The sequence below is a fragment of the Strix aluco genome, chromosome 29, assembly GCF_031877795.1.
Source record: "Strix aluco isolate bStrAlu1 chromosome 29, bStrAlu1.hap1, whole genome shotgun sequence".
Classification (NCBI taxonomy): Eukaryota; Metazoa; Chordata; class Aves; order Strigiformes; family Strigidae; genus Strix; species Strix aluco.
In genome coordinates this window covers 2,207,871-2,230,351 of record NC_133959.1, presented here as the reverse complement: position 1 = coordinate 2,230,351, position 22,481 = coordinate 2,207,871, and the positions used below count along the sequence as shown (strand labels likewise).

The window sequence follows — 22,481 nt, the reverse complement described above, 5'->3', positions numbered from 1 at the left end:
CAGTCGTATTTTGTAATCCTATACCAGGGAATGTTCCCCACAGTATATTTCTTAACACTTGAAGCAGGCTTTGCTGAAAAGGACCTGGTCGTGAATTCTGAGTGTAGCTCTACATTACAGTGCAGTTGGACAAAACTGTGTATTTAGAAAACTAAAACAATTACCTTTTCTTAAATAAACAAATAACATTGTTCTTTGCCTTCCAGTTTGCAGAAGCATGGACATTCGCAACAATCTGACCCGGCTGAACATGCTTGAGAACTGCACTGTGATTGAGGGCCACTTGCAAATATTGCTGATGTTTAAAACCAAGCCTGAAGATTTCCGTGAGCTCAGCTTTCCTAAACTGACGATGATTACAGACTACTTGCTTCTTTTTCGTGTGTATGGCCTGGAGAGTTTAAAGGGACTTTTCCCCAACCTCACTGTGATTCGAGGCACTCACCTGTTTTTTAACTACGCGCTGGTCATTTTTGAGATGGTTCACCTGAAGGAGATCGGCCTCTATAACCTGATGAACATTACTCGAGGCGCTGTGCGGATTGAGAAGAACAATGAATTATGTTACTTGTCCACGATTGACTGGTCAAGGATTTTAGATTCTGTAGAAGATAATTACATCGTGGCCAACAAGGATGACAAAGAAGAGTGTGGAGATGTGTGTCCAGGAACTGTGAAAGGGAAGAGCAACTGCCCACCTACTGTGATAAATGGCATTTTCATTGAACGCTGCTGGACCCACGACCGCTGTCAGAGAGGTGAGTCTGGGGAGTGATACACGTCAACTGTGGTTTTGCTGTCAGTTTTTAACCTGTCAGATCTATTGGAGGGCTAATAGGTGCCAATTAACCTGCTACCTTTAAGCACAGCTTCCTAAAAGCAAGGCTCAAAATTAACGTCAGGTGAAGAGCGGACCTATGGGATGGGGCTGTTTTAGCAGCTCTTTCACCTGTGTGAATAACTTATCCGAGAATGTTGTGTTTTGGTTTCTTTGGAAAGTTGGGGACTGCCTAGAGCTCACAAGTTTAATGGGCTGTGAGTGTATCTGGTATCTTTTATAATATTTAAAGTGGTATTAGTATCTCTTGGTGGGGTTTGGGTAGGGGATTAAAAGTCCAGATTGACTGAAAGGCTGCAGCAGGCAAGAAACAGAACAGGGGAGAAAAGTCTTACGGAATAAATTCAACTCTGTAAAGGTGCAATTACATTTTTACTGAAACATTACTGCTGTAAGAAAGTGTGAGGTCTGTGGATGAGTGAGCAACGTTTGCACAGAGCAAGAAGCTGGAAGCCAAGTCAGACCTGAAGGGAAAAGGAGGAGGAGAAGAGAGGACCTGGGTGGGGGTTGCCCGTAGCAGGAGTCCTGGGGAGGGTGAAATAACTGGGCTTTGAGCCTGGGGTTTGGTTCAGGGGTGATGCTCTGTTCAGAAATTCAGCTGCTGTTGCAACCCCTGAACTCCAGTTGTTAAACTGTATTAGCGTTGCTTTTAATTTTGTACAGATTTGTTTTTTCCAAACTTGGAACTGACCTTTAGTTTTAATTATGTATTTACTTTGATTGATGTTAAATCTGACTGACAGGGAGCAAAGTGAATTGAGGTAAAACTGACACATTTAGAGTCGTCTGTCTTTCTGGAGGTCGTGCATCCAAATGAAGCAGTGTGTCCTAAGATGAAATTAGGAAACTTGCGGGCTGGAGAGAATTTCTTGCCAAGCTTTAAAGGGCAACTCAGAGTGCTAAGTGCCAAATTTGAGGAGGAATTCCTACCAGTATGCATAAACTAATGAAATTAATGTGGTTTCCCCTCTGCTACTCCTCACCCCAAAATCGTCTAGCTTCCTTTTAAAGAAGGTGGTTGTTTTTGTCGCCAGAATAACAGGGTATGAGCAAGAAGATGCAAACGTCTATGTGTGTTCCTTTTTTAAAATGAAAAATAAGGTTATAAGGCATTTTAGTTTGTAAACTCTTCTGATATATGGTTCAGCAGCACTGAAACCTGGCTCCTTATACATTTGAGTTTCATGTTTTCCACTATTTCATCAGGTTAAAGATCTAACTGAAACTTTTTCTGTGGCTAGACCACTCATAATGTCCCTCGTTCCTGTGAATTTTCTGGGGCTGTGCTGCAGCAGGCTGGAATGCATGGTTTCTCTCCTTTATATGACTGCCTATTTCCATGAAACCTGTAGGAATGTAATATTTTTACCACTGGGGAAGAAATCTCAGCTCCTGAGCCTCTCATATAAATTCAGGTAAATTCACTGGAGGGTACCCGTGCAGTATCACACGCTCTCTTAGCTACCTAAGGAAGCCAAGCTTGCAAGTCCATTTGACTTGAAACTGAAATTTGAATTTGAAAATGATTTCTAGAGTAATTATAGATGCTCCCATCTGGTTTTCTGTGTTCCTTGTAGAAGATGTAGAGAAGCAATGCTCCTACATATTTTGGCTGTAATTGGTATGCATTTCCAAAACACTTAACAAGCCACGCTTATCTTTGTTTTGAATGTTAAGATTTGTACTTTTATTTATTGGTAGCTGGTGTTCTCAGCAAGCTGCTATCTGTATTATATTGTGCCTTGTGACACCTGCCTGTATGCCTCTTGAGTTATTGTAACAGCTTGAGAGGTCTTTTAGACCTTTTTGAGTAGTCTTTAGACTTTCAACACAGATGCACACTAGTAACTCTGGTAGAGATTAAGTGACATTTATTTAGTGAACCTGTTCATCTCTTGTTTGCTCTGTTCTCTGTTCTTGCGCCAGCCATAACGTATCCTTAGCATGTGTAATTGTTTTGTCAAGATTATTAAGCGCTTGTGCGAATTGTACTTGGGCTTTCCTCAGCCTGAAGAGCCTCATAGTAACTCCCAGAACCGAGGGTATGAATGTCATGAAACCTTTCCCTCTGCATTTTTGCAGCTTATCTGGGAATCTTCAGCAGCTAATTCTGTGCTGAAGTTTCCCATCTCTCTGGTTTTAAGTGTATTCTCTTTTACATTTGCTCTTTGGCTTTTAAGCAGTGCTGGAATGAAATGTAGCAATTTCAGTATAATTTTTCTGGGGGAGGTTTGGTTTTGTGTGTTGTTCGTTTTAACGCAGGTTAGTTGTACCCCTGGTTTGTTTTACAGAACTTGGTGTAGAATCTCCTGTTTGCTATTTTCTGTTTTGAGTCTCTGGATGGGAAGTTGTTGCTGTCTGATCTGATAGCGCTGCTGCCCTGGGACTGTGGGCCAGGATATATTGTTTGCTGTTTTGTCTACCAAAAAAAAATCCTTAAAGAATATGTAAATAATGATTGTTTTGATGTTACAGAGTGTGTGTCAATTGACAGAGACAAGTCCCAAGCTGTCGGGCTTTTCCAGCCTGCTAAGCTTTGAGTCTCACTGGAGAAAACAGGAGATGGGCAAGAATTTTGAGAAAGCACATGTGGGAAGGCTGAAAGATGTCACAGAAAGGTCTCGTGTGAGTGGGAAGGGAGATGGTAACGGTTGGGGTTGGTGTGGGGTCCCTGGGTGTCCCCCATCTCTTAAACACCAGTCCTTGAGCTTCCCCTGCCTGCTTCCTGCAGTGGCTTCCTTCACGTTATCCCTGCCACGTCTCATATTGATCGTGTGTCTTTGATATTTCTTTATTTTAATCAGCACAGATATCCCAGTTAACTCCAAAACTAACTTTCAGTTACAGCATATAATTATCTCTGAGGCACACATCCAAGTCTCTGAATCATCTTTGCAGCTATAACTCCAGCCCAGAAATTTTTTCAGTTGGTGATAACATGTTCAAGACAACAAAGTAAAGGATCTTTTTACAGACGTTAGAGCTAAGGTTGTGGACGAAACCAGTTGGGAGGAACTGAAATGATTTGTGGGCAGCTGCACGCTTTGAAAAAACAGTTGCAGTATTGAGGAATCTGTGTCTGAGTGCAAAGATGTGTAGGTGGATATAGCATAGATTGAGATGGGTCGGGATGTGTTTCCTGAAAGTTTTCTTGTCTTTTTTCTAAATGACTTGTGTTGGTGTGAAAAGCAAGTCGGTTCAATTAAGGCCAACTCATGTTATATTTTGGGTAGGAAGGGAGGGAAATATGTAGTCTGTTTGGAATTTGGGTCTAGCCTTATGCTGTTTATGGCAGCCAACTGCTGTTCCTGTTCTGGAGGTTTTGTACCTTTTCAGCCCACATTTTTATAAGGCTTTATTTTTTTTACATACATACATAGTTTTATTGCCGTAAAAACGTAGTTCTTGGTTCGGTGCAGCGAGTTCATGCAGAGAGTGTCTTTGCTGAAGAATGCAGACAACAGAAATGCTGGAAATGCCACGTCCTAGACCTCAGTCTAGATCTGCCAAACATGATTTTCATATTTTGCATTTTTTTCCACATGTTTTTTTTTTAATGTAATAAAAATGCTATATGTCTGTCACTCCGCTTGCGGAAGGAACAATTCCCTCTGAAATAGGATTTCCTGCCAATTCTCTTTGCAGTCTTCTCTGTCCATACATAATTTGAAGCAGTCTGATGTTTTTGACAGTCTAATTATAAAGGAGGGTTCAGCCTTTTACTTGCATATTGGGTCATCTGGAGGTGGAGTAAGGTAATAGGAAGGAAAAGTGGAATGGCCAAATAAAAACGACCAGGAAAATGATCTGCAATATCAGACAGTCCCTTGGTGAATACTGAAGGGCTGCATTCCTGGAATATAAAGATGGATATCTGAAATATAGGCTTTGTTCCTTAGAGGATATGATGAAATTCAAGTTCTCCTATTCACCCTGAATGAAACCTTTGTAGGAGTCTGTTATCTTCTTGATCTTGGGACTTGACGCTACCAGGAAATTTGAGTTATTAAGAGTGTGGGCCATTTCAGGTTGGTAGATAGACTCTTAATTCAATCTATTATCTTGCTTTATGTGATAAAAACAAAAGTTGCATCTCTCAATTAGTGCAATCTAGAATTTGTTGCACAATATTAACCTCATGAAAAGTGGAAAGTATATGAAACCACTCGGGCCAATTGAAGAGGAGGTAAAACAGCTGTTAGAAGGGATGACAGTCTGGAGTAACTGATGTGCAAAGGAGCTGCTAAAGAAAGGTCCTTTATGAAAATAATCATGTTTGTCCAGATTTTTTAATTATGTTGGGGAAACAGGTCTGGAGACAAGGGATACAACAGAATCTCTCTTTAATTTTCCCGTGATTTATCCAGGGAAGATTCTGGGACAGGTGAGGAACTCAAGAGTAGCTTTAATAGCTTGCTTTGTTTCCTAGTACCAGCAACACAACAAAGCACTGAGAAAAACATTGCTCAGCCTGAAATGTCTTTCAACTGCTGTGAAATAGCACCGAGGGCTTCTGAAGAGATGGTGCCAAAAGAAATTCTGCAACTATGAACATCTTCAAGGCAGGTTTGAATAACAAAGTTCAGAGGTGTGTGTGGGAAACGTTTTGTGATGTTTACTTAGGTGGAAATATTACTTAGCAACAACTTCCTGTAATTTTTATGTGCTGGGAATTTCTGTAACCATAAGCTTAGTTTTATTACCTTTCTATGGGAAAGGGGTCTCGAAGCACTGAACAGACTTCAAGGGCAAGATATTTTTAAAGCTTCAAACACAAAAGAAATTTTTCCAGTTGCTACCACATGAAGTGGAAGTGCTCCTTTTATTTGGAGATCTGATAAGAACTGCCTTTTTTTTTTTTTCCCCTGGCTCTGACAAATGCCAGATGGAAGTTGACACCCGATAATCTCACTGGGGTGTCTGTTCTGAACCTTGCCAAGCGACAGCTTTATTGAGTGCGTGTAGTGCTTGTGGTTGGGGCTATTGTGATGCTTGCAAACGGCTAGACATCCTAAACTAATTCACTTCAGCTTATTAAGAGTAGTTAAGAGATTTATGGTGCTTGGTGGTGTGATACAGCCCAGAATTGGGGGAAAAGGGGTGGAAACAATCACTCCTTACAAATGGCTATTTAAGAGTCTACTACTTACTTTAAAAACACCAAACAAAACTTGAGGCTGTGAAGAAGCATCTACTTAGGCATTTCTCCACCAACCTGGGGTGACACAAATCTAGGATTTCAATACTTACAGTGTCAACTTGCTGAGCAATCCCCGTGCACACAGCTCCTGTGGTCTCACCACATTTATGTTTACTGCTGCACCTTTACTTAAATGTAGGGGGGTTGAAGATTTTCTTCCCCCGCCCCAGTTCCCGACCAGCACTTCAGGCAGAAGCCACTGTCTGATCTGGAGCATTTGAATAAGAACTAATTCCTGGCTCATCCAACAGTTAATAAGCAGTAAATACAGAGAATTCTCCCCAAAGTTAAGATATCTTAATGGCTAAGATATCTTATCATGGTCTTGTCTAGACCGTGCTTTTGCCAAGAAGGGTTGGACCAGATGATTCTTGAGGCCTCTTCCAACCTGGGATTCTGTGATTCTGTGATATCTATACATACATACAGATAATTTCTGTACAGATGTCAAGGCAAAGTTTTTTGATTAGTTAAAAAGGAGAATGGGGCATTTTGCTGCTGATATGGTGAAAATTGGAAAAGTTTTCATCTTGTTTGGTCTGAGTTTAATTCTTTCAACCTTAGCCCCTTCCCCTAAACACTTGTTATTTAAGTCAGTGTCTGGGCTGTTGAGGAGGCTGAGTGGAGTTTAACACTTCACATGCAGTGGTTCAGCACTAAAGTTACTGGAAGATGTTTTAAAATCTCTTCTTGATTTTCAGTAGTGACGTTGACTGCTTGTGATTTCCAAGGGTGGTGTGCCAAGGGTACTTCAGGTACAATACTTATTTTTCCCACTTCAAGAACAGTTCCAAGTTACCTTATTTGCTTAAACAAGGGAACCTGCACTACCCCTTGTTAGATAAAATATAGAAGACTGACCACACTTGGCAGACACATTTGTTGGAAAATGCTCTTGTCGGGGCATGGATGTAGAAATGGGAAGTCACAGAATGTAAAAAAAAAAAAAAAAAAATGTAAAAAAAAAATATTGAGCAACCTGTGTTAGTAATGCATGAATGGGAGAGCTGCAGATGGTGCACCTGGTGTGATGTGTTTGCTCGGGGAGGAGGAGACTTGTTTCATTCAGAGCGAATCCTGCTGAATGGTGGGGGTGCTTTGATGCCGTAAGTGAAGATAAAGGAACTGGCCAGCTTATATATCCTGTATGTTTTCCTCCCTTCACCCCTCCTTAATGAACGCAGAACAGTGATTCTGTATTTTAAATCTTAAAAATTTCAATTCATTTTAAAAGTATTCTAAATCAAACGCAATTCTGATGTCCCTTCCCAGATCTAGGCAAACAGAGCAAAATAAATGTAAGCTGTGTATGATAGTATAGCATTCTTCCATTTTATGATGAAGGAACTGGAAATCTTTGTTGTGGAAGGCTTTGAAGGGATTGTGAACCATCGAGTCCGTACAAAGACGTGTATTCAGTGTGTGCGAGAAGACCAACTGAAATATGTCACTTGGCAAAACTCTCCGAAACATCTTTCTCTATCAGGAATTGGATTTGACAGGGATTGCCTCGGTAAATAAATTCTGTGGTTAAAAAAAAAAAAAAAAAAAAAAGCACCAGAAAACAAAACACAAAAAAGGTCAAAAAACCCCAGGTGTGACCAGTGCAGAGATTGTTTCTAACTGAAAGGTTGAGGATTTCAGGAGCTTTTGATTAATTACAGAGCTGGTGAATAACCAACTGTGTCCTGGAGGAAGCAACACTAACCCTTCTCTCAGTCTGTAACAATAGCTGGTTAAAAGTTCAATGATCATGCTTCCCAATTATATCCTATAATTGTGTGCTAGTTCCTATTGGAGGGATGTGAATGAACTTGCTGGGATGTTTATGCTGCTTAATTAGGGCTGTTGGTTAGCTGAAAAAAAAAAAAAAATAGGTTGGGTAGGGGGAGGTTGTGGGGGTAGTGACTGGGATGGTCTGGCAGGGGCTGAGCTGCTTGGGACGTGCCTGTAGTGATTTCAGTTGCTGCTTTGATCCAAAGTTTGCGGCTGGCATTGCGTGAGTGTGCGGCTCGCTCACGGAAATACTGGAGATTACAGCTGTGTGCGTTCATCGCCTTCAGCTAGATTTTTTTAGATGAGGGTACCGGGGCAGCACTGTGCTGGCTGGGCTGACATTGTTTGAGGGTCGTCAGCGTTGCTTTTATTTGGGCTCATGACATTTAAAACAAACAGAGAATTCACTTTGGCTCTGTGTAGTGCTTAAAGGTTGGCTATATATAAAAGGTTTATATAGGGTTTATGTATAAGGTTTTCATTTGAGTCTGGCGTCCTTGTGAATCTGTATTTAAATGAACTGAAAAAGCAGGGCAGGACGCTCGGCACCTGTTCATGTCCCAAAAGTTTTCTAATGTGAAATTTCCTTCTCCCTTCTTCAAAATAGGGTCAGAATTGTTATCGAGGAGAAGGACAGAGGCAGGGTGAGAGGATGCTCTGTACTAACAAGGAGCTTCTAGCTCAGTACCCTCAGTGTGAGTTCCTTAATTTGAGAATGCACTTTTTTATTTACCTGACCAGAGGCTGCCCCCTGGACACCTTGAGAGGTTGGAGGCTCTGAGGAAGATGTTTTGAAGGAAATCCCACAAAAGAGTTGGAAAGAAAGTCCAGTTAGAATAGCATTCAGCAGAATACTGGGATTAATTTTCTTCTACATAACTTTAAAGAACTTGGGGTGTATGTGGTTTTGCTGGCATCACTTCGATGCACTCCAGAAAAATAAATGTGATTTTAATCTTGTGTATCAGGTTAGAGGTGCCCTCTTTCAAGGATGTCAAGAAATACTGCTCTGTTGTAATTGTAATCAGGCAGTTTCAGCTTTTGCAGACAGCAGCTCCCGCACTGTAGTCACTGAAGCACTGGCAGGTGCCGGACAGTTGAGCTGTTAAGTGTTGTGACCCTTGTTCATATGCAAGTTTAATGAGGGTGATGGGTATTTAGCAAGATTGGTCTGATGAAGATTGTAAAATTTGCAAGGTCTTTTTAGTTGGGGAAGGGGAATTTCATTAATCTGTTTGTAGAACTACTCCAGTCTTTTGTTTTCTGCGGAATTTGAAGGCTTCTGGAGATGTACAGATCTTATTGCTGGTCGCTTAGAACCATAGACTCCCAGGTGGGAGGGGACCTCAAGGATCATCTGGCTCAACCTTTCTTGGCAAAAGCACGGTCTGGACAAGATGGCCCAGCACCCTGTCCAGCTGAATCTTTAAAGTGTCCAATGTTGGAGAATCCAGCACTTCCCTGGCGAGATTATTCCAGTGGCTGACTGTTCTCATTGTGAAAAATTCTCCTCTTCCGCCCAACTGGAATCTCCCCAGGAGTAACTTGCACCCATTACCCCTCGTTTTTCCCACGTGACTCCTTGTAGAAAGGGAGTCTCCATCTGCTCTGTAGCCACCCTTTAAATATTGGAACTTGGGGCTCCTACAGAACTGCTGCCACTGGTATGTGGCCACGCTGGAATTTCAGGGCCCTGACATGATGAGCTGAGCCTGAGCTCAAGTTACAGGGAAAGACCGATGTTTTTTAAGTCAATGCACAGAGTTGAGGCAACTTAGGTAGCAAGCTTGTCAGAGATCAGAGAAAATACCTGCAGACTGAGCAGCAGGTTGCTGGCTTTCTGGTTCTTTGTGCTTCTCAGTCCACTTTAGCCTGACCCCTAAGCATGATTCCTCACCTAGTGGTTTTTAAAAAAGGAATTGTCTGGGGCAGGGAGGGAGGCAGTTGGTCTCAATTTGTTCATTAAAATAAAGGCTGCTGGATTGTAAGGAAGGGAAGATTTATAGGGCGAGGGAGCAGGCACGGCTCGGAGTTGTGTAGCCATAATTTCCAACTCTTTTTTTTTTTTTTTTTTTTTCTGTTTTCTCTGGTTTTGTGGCTGTGGGGGCTTAATTATATTAACAGCACACGGCATTATTGCAATGTAAGGCTTTAATACCTGTGGGCAGGGGCAGCAGTCACAGCGAAGGAGCCGTGCGTACGGTGAGGGAGAGGTTGGACTCTACGCAGTGTTGCAGAGACGCAGGAACAGATGCACCTTCCCTGCCAAGTGCTGAGATGTAACGTTCTCATGTGGCAAAACTGCAAGGCAGTTTGCATGACACAATCCAGGGTTGGCGGTATGCTGGCTGATTTTTTCCCCTGTTGATGTGAAGAGGACCAAGTCTGATACTGTGTGTTCAAGAGGAGGATGATGTGGTGTCTGTGGGAGAGCTGCTGAACTTGACAGCTTCGCTTTTGATAATGTGAGTAAGGTGCTGTTAGCTTCCGAGCTGTTTGTTCTGAAATATCTGAAAATAGTAGCTGAGATTTTACTAAGCAACCTGCGGCAAAAAAAAAAAAAAATCAAGTTCCAGCTATTGCACTGAGCTGAGCATCTGGAAATCTCTCACACAGAAACTTCAGACATCACACTAAAACTCTGTCATATCGGCAGCTTTTTATGGTTGAGAAAGTACATAAAGAATGCACTTGATGATGGGCTTGAACCCTGCTGCGCTGTTAAAGACACGATTAGAAAATCTTAGGAATGATGCAGGAAAGCTTTACTGGTGTATTGGGTTTCCTCAGCATAAGGCACGTGCAATTCAGCGACATCATGGGATAACTGAGCATTTTTCTGTTACCATTTTAAACTTCATTAGGCATCTATGTTGCATTACAACACTGCAAGGTTTTTAATACTTCATGAGCAATGAAAATATTCATTAAACTTTGAGTAGCGGGCAAATGTTTTTATTTGCTGCAAAGACAAACCAATTAGATTTTATGGGTGGTGAAAACGTAGCAGCGATGATTTAATAAAATGAATAGGACTTGTTTTTTCTGGTCTTCGGTCTTTTCTGAATGTCATCTTTCTGAAGTAAGGCTGATTGCACTGGATGTGTTTACACAGCTTCAGTTCGGCATGAATGAGTCCAAGACTTCCCTTGTAAGTACCCCTCAAAAGCTCCCAAAAGCCAGAGAGGAAATGGAGCTCCTCAGTGTGATGTCTGACTGTCTGAAAGTCTCGCCCAGTGGAGCCTTAACACGGCTTAAAGGAATAAGGCTTTTGTTTTAAAACTGTATTTGAAGCGAAGCCTTTAAAGCTCAATAAACTGTTTCTCTGTTCATTCAATTCTGTGGATTTTAGGCTCGGGAAATCTGTACGCTCTGTGTTTCTGGCAGAAGGGAAAGCATAACGTGCAGTAGCACTCTTACCTGGAGACTTAGTGAAAAAAGCATTTATGTGGAAACTGGTGCTTTATCTGAAACAACTTCTCACCTCATCGGCAGGTTTATACAATTATTAAACGAGCAAAAGAAATGTGGTGTGTAGATTACCTTTTCCATAGGCTTCTCTTCCACACTCCCAATAACCTTATCTCCAGCCCTGCTTAAATAATTTGTGTGGTGTTTGGCTGCTCTTTCAGTGCTTAGGTATCAAGTTTCTAGTCCACAAAACTAGTCTGCAAGTCTGTTAGAACTAGGTATCTGCATCAAGCATCAGTTTTTGTTCCAGGGAATATAAAATATTCTCTTTTTGAGCCTGTATAGTGGGTGAATTTGGTGGGTGTGATAAGAAAAACGTCCTCGTGTTTTGCATGGCTCTGTTGGCGAGAGGAGGAGTTGCTGCATGACGGTTCTTGTTGATCAGCACCGGGGAAGAGCGTGTTGTTTTTCCACATGCTCTAATCTGTGATAACAAAAAGAACTCCAGATTGTGTTTTTCAAACACACTTTAGGTCTCTCGGTGCTCAGATTTGCCAGTGACTAACCACAGCGGTGATACATCCATCCACCCAAGGCCTAATTGGAAGTGGCACGGTTTCAGATACGAGCCTTGCTTTGATACTGAAGGAGGCTGAGCAGGACTCAGCAACAAACGGTCAAGTCTTTCGCTTCCTACTCAGTATTTTGCAGAGGATCGCGTGCTGGGTGTGGGCTTGGATGCCACTGATCTCAGCCCTGCCACTGGCCTCGTGGGTGGTTCTGTGCCCCTCTCTGTGCCTTGGTGGTTGTCTGTAACGTGGAGCTGATCAGAGCGACCTGCTGACGAGCTGGACTTCGATAAACTTCAGATGGTGAACGCAGGAAGCGCCTCGAGGCAGAATTTAACTTTAAGATGGGTTTAGGCAAACAACTGTCAGAAATGTCTCAGGTAAAATATTTGACCTGGCCTTGGACAGGTGAATGGATTGGGCGGCGTCTTGAAAACTTCATCTCCCTTCCAGATGAAGATTGCTTTCAGTAATGGCAGCTCTGTGCTGAGATCCAAAACCTCCATAATTTCCTTAAGAAAAAGACTCTTTGTCTCTGGAGAAACTGATACGGCTTCAGGTTTCACATAGAAGAGAGTCTCATCTCTTTTTCTTTCCGGATAACGCTAGTTTGTGTAAATTCTTTTTTTTGCCAGAGGACTCTTCTCCATTGTAAGGGTATTTCCATAAGTTTCCCCCCCACACAGAATAATCACCCCATTTAGGGATCAGCAGGTGTTGCGGCTCACGCCACGGTATCAGTTAGACCAGCTCTGAATAGTCTTAATTGCTCTGAAATGGACAATGCTGATGGCGACTGGTGATTAGACCGTATCTTGACTCCTGTGCTGATAAACATCCAAGAAGCTGAAGCTTTTTAGCAACCGTGGCGCACGCCTGCACAGTTTGTGTTGTGTAAGCAAATCCTGTTTCTCTCGATGGCCGAGTGTAGTTTAACGGGTGGATAATGAGACTTTTGCTACTACTGTACTTCCTTATTATTGACCAAAGTGACTTCAGTGACGGTCAGTTTTATTTGAAGAGCTTACCACAGCAGAGGCATGAAATAAAACAGAATTTTCACAATTCTGACAATTGACAGTTAAAGCCATTAACTGTTGTGGAAGAAAGATTGAGAATCGAGAGCTCCCCTGAGTTTAATGGAACTTCAGAAGATTCAGTTCCCTTGTTGGCCTGTCCTTGTTGGGATGGCACAACTAGTTTGGGATTAAATTCCTTCAGATTACAACTTTCTCTTGCATAATTTACAGGGAGAAATAGATTAATAGCCTCTAAGGGTGGCTTGTGCAATGTAGTTAATGGGGTTTGTACTAATCTATAGCCATTTGTTTTTCCTTAGGGTTGTATTTGTGTGGCTTTTTGGTCATTTTTATCATTTCCCATTTGGCACTTTGATTAGAGAGGCAGAGTGATGTGGCATGGCACACATCCTATAGTTCAAAAACAATAGGGATCAGTATGTTTGTAATGAGAAGCCATTAAGCAAATATATATCTGACTGGAGCCGAGTTGGATAGTTTATGTGGGGTCACGTGTTATTATACATTGAAGTAGTTGAAAATGGGCGTTGCTGGTATGATGAAGACGACGAGGGCAAGTAGTAAATAAAAATACATTTCATAGAGAGGTCTCAACTGCTTGGCTGTGGGACTGCAAGCAAACAGTATCTATTTCAGTACTGCTAAGTAAATTCTTATACCTGGAAATAAACTGTGGAGGGCATACTTACAGCTTTGGGCAAAGAGAGAAGGGTATATAAATTAGTGGTCGTGAGCTGATGAGGCCAAAATTACTAGAGGAGTTGAGACAATGTGTGTGTGTATATAATCTATACATTTGATACCAGTATGCCTAGTAATGAGATACTGCATGCATTTCTCCTTTCCACAGTTCAAATATGATTTGGAAAAAAATTATTATAGGTTCAGGGAAAACCATGACACGTGTTAAATTACTGGAAGACATGCTTCACGATATTTAGTTTTGGATGTATCTACGTGGGAAATAAATCTGGTAACAGAGGGAGGCATGCGTTAGCCCTTTGGTGAATCCTTTCGTGCGCGGGCTGCTGGCATGGGCTGTAGCTGCTCGGGTGTGATTCCTGCCAGGTTTCCTGCTGCCAGCCTCGGGTTTTGTTGGGGAGCCGGCAGCTGACCAGCAGCACTTCTTCCAAGGGTGCTGCCTGCTTGGAGAAGCTGCTCGAGACCTGGAGTCGCCTTCCCTCTGCTGCTGTCTCCGGCAGTCAGCCTCTCTTGGCACGGAGCGAAACCCTTTACCCTTGGAGTGGCTGCAGTGGGACAGAGACCGGCATTGTGATCAGGTTCCCACCGCAGCCGTTCCGTGTCTGGCGTGGATTTGGGCAGCATGCTAAATGCCCATGCGCTATAAAACAGTTTATGCATCCTGGTAACTTAAGGAAAAAAAAAAAAAATCTGGTTGGTAGAGCCAGTTAGCTCTGCTTCACAGGAAAATTAATCCTCCAGGTATTTCTTTGCGCAGCTGGCCTTCAGGTGATACTTTACCTTTCTCTCCTCATCCTCTCCGGGAGGTGAGGCAGAGGGGAGAATCTGGAAGAAACTATGTTCCTTCTTTCTCTGCTTCTTTTCAGTATCGTCATCCACAAACACAAATTCAATTTCAGTATCTGTGTTTACAATTCATGACTGTGCCGTGAAATCTGTCCAGATTAAAATCTTAACCTCTGTCTGACATTTCTGTGTAGATCGTTAGTTATCAGCTTAATCTCCTTGTGGTTAATCTTATACTTCCGCCCATTTCATTACCTTCCTCAGTTATGGACAGCTCCGCTTTCCTATTTGCTGTAAGCTGCATGTCCTTTTTGGTGTAGATTTGCACTTATTTTGTGTGTCCGGGTTACATTTTACGCTTCTTTCCACATAGCTAAAATGGAATCTTCCTTACCCCCATGTAGCTGAATGTGTCAACTTAGCTTTCATTCTTTTGTGCCTTGTTTACTACAACATCCTTCTCTGTGGCCTTGAGGAAAGCAATCTTACCCCTCTCTTATCTTTGCAGAAAGCAAAGGTTATACGTTTCGCCTCATGCTTTGATCGTGTCGCTCCTCATTTTCAGCACAAGGTTTGTAGGTAAAAGTAATTGCTTGTCTTAGACCTGTGTTTGGAAAAAATTAGATAGACCTTGTTCTTAAACCATCACCATACACTGAAGCGCTTCCCCGTGTGCCCCGGATGGAGCGTATCTCCATTTGTTTCTCAGTAGGGCAGATACCAATTCCTGTCCTTCTCTTCTGGCTTGTCCTGATGCAGCATCTTCTCTCGTTCAGCACTAAGCTGCTGACTTCATGTTTTGGTCAGTCCATGCTGCTGATGAAGAAATAAATTGGTCTGATGAGAAGCCCCCAGCACTGTGCTGATCCGGTCACCTGGCTGAGAGGGAGGTGGGTCACATCCTGCTGGTTCAGAGAGCAGAGACCTGTATTCAAAATACAGTACGGACAGAGACTTCACATGCAATTACACTTGTTTTTAGGACATCTGCAGCTGCCTGGACCACTTCACTGTGATTCTCTTGGGTCTTCTGCGATGTGAGTGGGCAGGTTTGACGGGAGTAGGTTAAAGTGAACAGGGATGTTTGCGAGATGCTGTACATCGGAAAGAGTAATATATAGTTAAATATTAACGTGAAGCTTTCATGAGGCTCCCAGGTGGTGTGTCAACTGTTGAATGATAAAAACAAATCCTTAGGTTGTAATAAGGATTGAAATTTAACAAACCATAACAACAAAAAGGCACCCTCGTAGCTGTGGGTAAAATTATGTGCAAAGCTTTACAGAAAAATTCCCCAAATTAACTTTAAAAATTCTGGTCTTGGCCTAAATGACAAATTCTCTGTTCCAATGTACAGAATCAAGTACAATGTGAGGTGGCTGATGTCCAAATGGCTTTAACTACTCCTTACAAATCTCCATGTTCCCTGGAGGTTAGGTACCCTGAACATTTCTGCTCCTTTTTACAGGGAGACAGATTTCACTGAGTGGCTCTTCAGCAAATTACTGTCAGAAGGGCTGAAGCTCCAAAGCTTCTGGCCTCACAATCCACAGGTACCTGAGGGGTAGGAGTAGGTGTGGTGGCTTCTTAATCTTCTTCAATTACAAGCCGTCCAAGGCCCTGACAGTAGCAAAGCCTGGAGTTAGTATCAATTTGCACGGGGCATTACACTTAGTGATAACTGGCTGAGGACTCCAGGTTTTGCCTGAGGATGTAGTGTCAATTTTGGAGCTTGCATACTAAAGAAAAACAAGCAAGCAAGCAGAGGTTGGTGGTTATTTCTGATCCCTTATGCAGCGCTGAGCTCCCATGTAATTTTGAACACAAAGTACAAGGATGCTCTGCTTGCCAGAGAACGGCACAACAGCGGTGTTGTAGACACTAGGTAAGTATTTACAGCTTCTCGTCGCTCTCCTTGTGTGCACTTTGTGACACTTGTTCCGCCTTGAACAGTGCTGCTGTGTTTTCAAATCAAACTCCATGTTTTGGTATTTGGAGCTTGATTGCCAACAGTTTAGCCAGATTTCTGCAAGTTGTTTTTACCTGCTTGGGGAATCAGCTTGACTGAAAGGAACTAGGACAATGAAAACAGACATAGTTTTGAGGTTTGTTTTTTGTTTGGGTTTTGTTTTTTTTTTTCCCAGCTTTACCCCCTAGCTCTCATCAGAGAGAGATGCTTTGTTCTGTAAGTTCAGTTCATAAGGGACTTGCTGCCGTCGTGTAAACACCATGTGCACTGCTTAAAATGCATGAAAGGAAAATGTTTCTTTGATCTTTATTCTATCTGGACAATATTAGCCATACTCCAGTGGGAAACATCCACTTCTCCGTGTAAGTAGTTGGGGTGACAGAGGAGAGCAGGAGTGCAAACCTTCAAGGGAGAGAAACAGAAAGGTGTTGTTATGTGATTTGTGAATTGAGAGCCTGTCCTGGAGGCTCAATGGTAGAAGGTGAGGGACTTTCAGAGCTGAGGTTTGTAGTCCAAGAAGTCCTATCCCTGAAAATAAGGGGCAATAGTTGGGCTGTCTGGCTAACTCCAGCCACGGAGGTGAGCCACCGAATCTGAAGTTATCCGGCGCTTTGTACACCCAGGCACAGGTAGTGCGCTGTGTCCTTGGTGTGGTGGCTGGAGAACCTCATTTGCAAAGGTTGTAACTTCTTAAGAAGATAAAGAGCGAGTGACCAAAGGCATTGGGGATCCATTGCAGTTGATGACTTCGTCCAGGCTTCATCATATTAAGATGACTTATATAAATATTATATCAATAAAAGTATGTGTGTGTATACATATGTATGCCTGTATGTATGAGTTCCTCTTAGTAAGTTTTCTGTATTCCTCGGCATAATTCACATATGAGTAAATTTCTCTTCTTTCCAGAGAAATCCTTCACCATCAGTTGTAGTGCAGAAGATAATAGATTACTCCACATTCTAAAGAGCAGAAGGTTGGCATGGAAGAGACAGCATTTCTAGAGAGGTCTCCCTTTATCAGCTCTTTTCCTCTATTAGCAACAGAGCTCAACCTTTTCCCTCTATCTCCATTCAACAACTTCTTTCACAGACCTCCATATCCTCCATTATCGTGACTGGACAAGGTGGCACACAGCTCCAAACCCTTTTATCTTTTCTCAACTCGTTTGCTGATCCTAGCAGGTCCGTGCAACACTACCAGCATCTCCGTTGGTTTTAGCTGTGGCGGCTGTTCTTGGCTGGGAGGACGCCTTACGGGAAGCTGCTGAACACACGGGGTCTGCAAATGGCACCAGTCCTGGTCTGGAATATTTGAGACGTTCCCCGTAGCTCCAGATGAGCACGTAACTTATGAAAGGGTTGGGAGGCAAAACAAGTTTTTTCTTATCCTTGCTGATAGGTGAGATAAGATTTGTAATGTTGTCCTGTGAAATGTCAATAGGAAGTTTCCTTTACATTTTAGTAACATTGTGTTGTGTTTGGAAGTCACTGTCTATGGTAAGGGAGGCACGTGCAGTTAATTTTATCTGTTCCTGTGTAAATATGGACCTCCTAATGTTCCCAGCTCACAGTTCAGTGGGGTCATGGCATTATGTACTGTAGTATCTTATTTTATAAATAACACTTTAATTTTAGTGCTGATTGTAAAACCTTGAGTTTATTTGGCATTTGCTCCTTCCCGAGTTGGTGCTAAGAACTGAAATCCTGTGTGTGGATAACAGCATTTGAGCTGATGCGTTCTGGGAGGGTTGTTCCTTGGTGTTGGGGAAGAGAGAGGGATAAATGCTGTTAGACCAGTTGAGCGCTGTGAGTAAGTGACATAAAGTTTGCTTGAACGTCTTGTGATAGTTCCTGAATTTTGCTTGATAACTACAGCCGGTGTCAGGCATTGCTGGCAGTCTTTTTGTAGAAGCATGTTAACCTCTTATTTTCTGTTCTGTTCTAGTTTCTCCATTTATTTTGTAGATTGAAGGTGTGGGAGAGCTACTGTTGTTAGTCACCGAGGCGATCAAAAGTCATCGTGCTCTTAGAGGCCAGTGGACCTCTATAACCTTGTTCTTCCCAGGCACGTTACTGCCGTCACAGTGCCCTGGGAGCAGTTTGCCCTGTGCAGACCAAGAGCTGCCGCTGGTGGGGTTTAGGGTTTATGTTTCTGTCTCTCTGGTCTTGGTGACATGAGGAAATAATTGAAGGACGTAAGCCACAGTGCAGAGGGATTGGCAACACACTGTTTTTCTTGCAGCAACCCTCTGTCAACCCACTCTGCTATGGAGCTTTAGATTTATACCTAGTCTTCACTGGAAACTTTTATGTAATTTTTAATAGCTCTTTTCAACCTTGTGATACATTAATGCACTCTGATTAGTTGTCATCTTGATGTATTCAGATCAAATAAATGCTCAAAATAAAATAGATGATCATGCGTAAAAAAAAAAAAAGAAAATTGTTTTAGGGATAAAAAGTTTGTTACAGAGCTCTGTAACGGCTTACTGAATTTGGAGTCTTCTTGAAAGGAAAAGAATGAGTTAATCTTGAGGAAAAGTGATCAAGTACAAAATGCTGTGTACATATAACATGATTTAATACATAATTTTATAAGGAGGTGAGATTCATACGGATTTCAAAGAGCAGTGATGCCGCTCAGCACTTGCAGAAATTCAGGAAACAAGCACAGACTCTGTAGTGCTAAATTAAGATCACATGCTTGCAACACACACTCAGAGGAGTTACTGCCGTGGGCGATTAGTCCTTGGGTTTCCTTTTTTTTTCCTTGTTGGTTTTGTTTTTGTTTAGAACCGCAAGAACCCATTTCTACGGAGGTCATTATCGCGACTATACAGTGAGGAAATTAAATTACAGTTCCCACTGCAACTGTAACTCGAGTATGATTGTGTGTGTGTGCGCAAGACTATTCAGGGATAAATTTCTATGACAGATATTGCAGCCATTTACAGTAGGAGGAAAAAAAAAAAACACAGGGCAATGCAGAGCTCTCTGATAGTGTTTCTGTGGCACCCTGACTTTGAATTATACGCGTGTGCACGTCATATAACATTACACGAACCTAAGCTCTGGCATTGAGCGATACGGATCGTGGCCAAAACAAGCCATTTGAAGCTGTGTCAATGCCGGGTTCGTACTGGCTTCCTCCTACTTTTTTCTCCTGGATATAAATACGCCTCATGAGTTAAACACTCGCCGTGAGAAAAACCCCGCAATAGCCGGTTAAATTGCGTTAGCCTAATGAGTTTTGCAACTCGTGGGCAGAGAGTGGCGTGGCCGCCCGTGCGAGCGGTGGGAGGCGAGGGCTTGTTTGGGGAGCCCCGTTTCGGGTGGCTGGCAAGGGGTTAAGGCGTGTTTGCCTTGTGCAGATAGCGGAGCGGTTGGATGCCTCCCTGTGCAGGCAGCAAATGCATTGGCTGAGGTTGAGGGCGGTTCTCCTGCCGCAGTTGTTTTCTGTCCTGGACTTCGTTGGATCTGGAGCCTCCTAATTGCCTTGTCTGTAATCAAAATACAGCTTGTGTAATTCATGAAAAAGGACCTGACGGTGCAAAGAGAGTTTGCTCCTTGTCGCTGGCTCGTCTGGTGGCCGGGAGGAGCGGCTTGTATGGGACACGGCTGATGGCCCCGGCTGGCCCAGAGGACCCGTGGTGGCCTGGGCTGCCTCTGCTGACCCACATGGTCACATGGATGGGGCTTGTTATTGCACGGTAGAAAGATCATGTTGATTCATGACAAATTGGTCCCAAAACCATGTGGGAACATCTGTCCCTGTACAGTATATACACAGCATCTTGACGTTCATACAGTGGTTTAGAATTTCCTCCTAATGAGCTGTGTACCTCTTATCATACCCACACGTTTGAATCCTCAATTCAGCTCACCCAGGACATTGCTTTTTAAACCCATCCAGTGGCAGAGGATCCCAAAGGAACAGCAAAACTTACTCTGAGTGATTTTTATCTTTTTTTTTTCCTTTTTTTCTGACAATTCACTGCTATTGTTGTGTTAGCAGAAAGCAAGAAACAAGACCTAACACAAATGTTTTTAATCATACTTCAATATTCAGACAAACTGTGTTTATTAGCTGAACAGCTTAATGTTTAATTGGCTTCCCTGTTAAATATGTATCTCCTGGTTACCTGTTGTTGGCTCAGGAGTGTGTTTACAGTATCAGTGTGTTTTGTTTCCACCTGAAGCACAGGGAAGTGGTGAAACGACGGGAGCGATCCACAGAGGTAGAAATTCCTTTGCGCTGACTCTGCTGCCTTTTGTCCCCCCCAGCTGGGCCTCAGCAGCATGAAGAAATGTCAGTTTGAATCTATAATCAGAAAGGTTTGTAAAATGCATTGTTTCCTAAGTCTTTGGAGCCTCTCTAGCTAGCTAGTTAAATATTTATTCACCCCTGGAACAACAGGTTTGAACCTCTGTGTCGGCTCTGTTTCTCCCCCATCCAGGGCAGATTAGTTAAGCGTTATGCTGTTTGTCATCTCTGGGACAGGGAATTTAAAAGTCCTGTTCTTAAAGATGTGATGAAGAGGTTTCATGGCTGTGATTAGCAGCTTTGCTTTGGTGCTGGTGCTGAAGCACTTTTTCCCGCAGCACCTTTTGTGGTACGATGGGGTGGCTTCTCCCCCTACCCCAAAATAGCTGTTCCCTTGTCTCTAACTAGGATTTTGGAAGTTCCCTTTTGACTTTCTCCTCTTCTCCGAGGAATGAAGAGAATTGAGTTTTTTCCCTGTGCTGAGAGGGAGGCACCACGTTGTCCAGCAGTCCCGCAGCATTACCCAGAGGCTGGGGCTGCGCAGGTGCCGTGTCTAACCATACCCTGTGCCTCCTCGGTTTGTACCTGACCGTGCCACAGCTCCCAAAAGTGCCATCTCATTGCGAAGAGGCAGATCTACATGGGCCAGTGACAATATTGGAGTCTGCAAACCTCGATGACGAAGGGGTAATGAGGTGCACTTGGTCAGCACAAACCTATTCAGTGTTGTCCTGCAGTGAAAGCGTAACGTGGCAGCAAAAAAAACCCAAACAAAAAAACCATCTGACCCATCCGGAGTCACATAACCTGGATACTGTGGTAATAGTTATAAGAAGTGGAAGTGAAGGTATGCTGGAGAGGTTTCTACGTGATTTTTGGGTGCTTTCTAGCATGCATGCTTTGATAATGTCAGGACAGCATCTATTCAGGATCTTGTGTAATGAGGATTTGCACAAAATAGTGATTGACAATTTCTGGTCTTGAATGCTTAATGGAAAAAAAGATGTTGCCTTGGCTGCTTTGCTTCTTCAAGCTGTCTTTTAGACATCAAAAGCTCATAGAACAGGAAAAAGAGAAACGTTAAGAACAGTTTAAAAATAGTTTAATTGTATCTTCTAGAAACCGTTAGAGTTGAGAATTTAAACTGTTTCTGCCCTGTGAATATTTGCAGCTGAGTTCAAAATATGTGAATAAGCTTAGGGCTTTGAAGATTAGTTTCCATAACAAATTAAAAAAAATATATTGTGTGGTATAATGTTAAATAGGTGCCATGTGTCACTGGGTGTTTTGCATGAGGGCAAACTCTTCCAGATTACCTGTCTGCTCCACTTGCTCCTTGAGAAACAAATGTTGTCTTGTGAATATTTTAAACTGAGTAGTTCCTAAGCACGAAACAGCCTCCGGAAAATACCCTTTTGCAGGAAGCACCAGTGATGAACGCTGTGACTTGTGCCGCCAGCACGCACCCTCCAGCTTGCACAAATCCTTCCTGCACGCGTTCGCCGTAGCAGTTACATCCCAGCTGGATGCTCCCCCCGCTTCAGGGAGGTGCGTGCTGCAGCGGGCGCTGGTACTAGCCAGTGTAAAGTCCTTGCAAGACATTGGTGTGGCAGTGCTCACTTAGGAATGTGGGGAGGTGTGTGAGAAATAGCCCACGCTTCCCCGCCCCTCCCTCCCCCCCATAAACCTTGATATTTTAGACTGGAATTAGCTTGGTAGTGTTTTGGACTAAATTCTGGAATTTTCTGTCTTGTGTTTTTCTGTTGCCAGTATTTCTAATAAACTGCACCCATGACATCTGTTGCTAGACTGTGCTCCATCTGTGGCCTCGTAAAGAACGTATGACCACGCTTTGCAAACAAGCTTCTCATTTTATATTTAGTCTAATACAAGGTGTCATCTGCAAGTTGCTTCTATTTGGCTG

The 22,481-nt window shown here is 42.9% G+C and overlaps 1 protein-coding gene across 1 annotated transcript in view; it reads left to right on the top strand.

The window, feature by feature from the left end:
• Positions 1-22,481, top strand: part of INSR (insulin receptor) — a 56,493-nt gene that overhangs the window by 7,471 nt on the left and 26,541 nt on the right. The window contains exon 2 of the mRNA XM_074808462.1: positions 207-758. Coding sequence (XP_074664563.1) covers positions 207-758 — 552 coding nt within the window. The remainder of the gene's footprint in view (positions 1-206; positions 759-22,481) is intronic.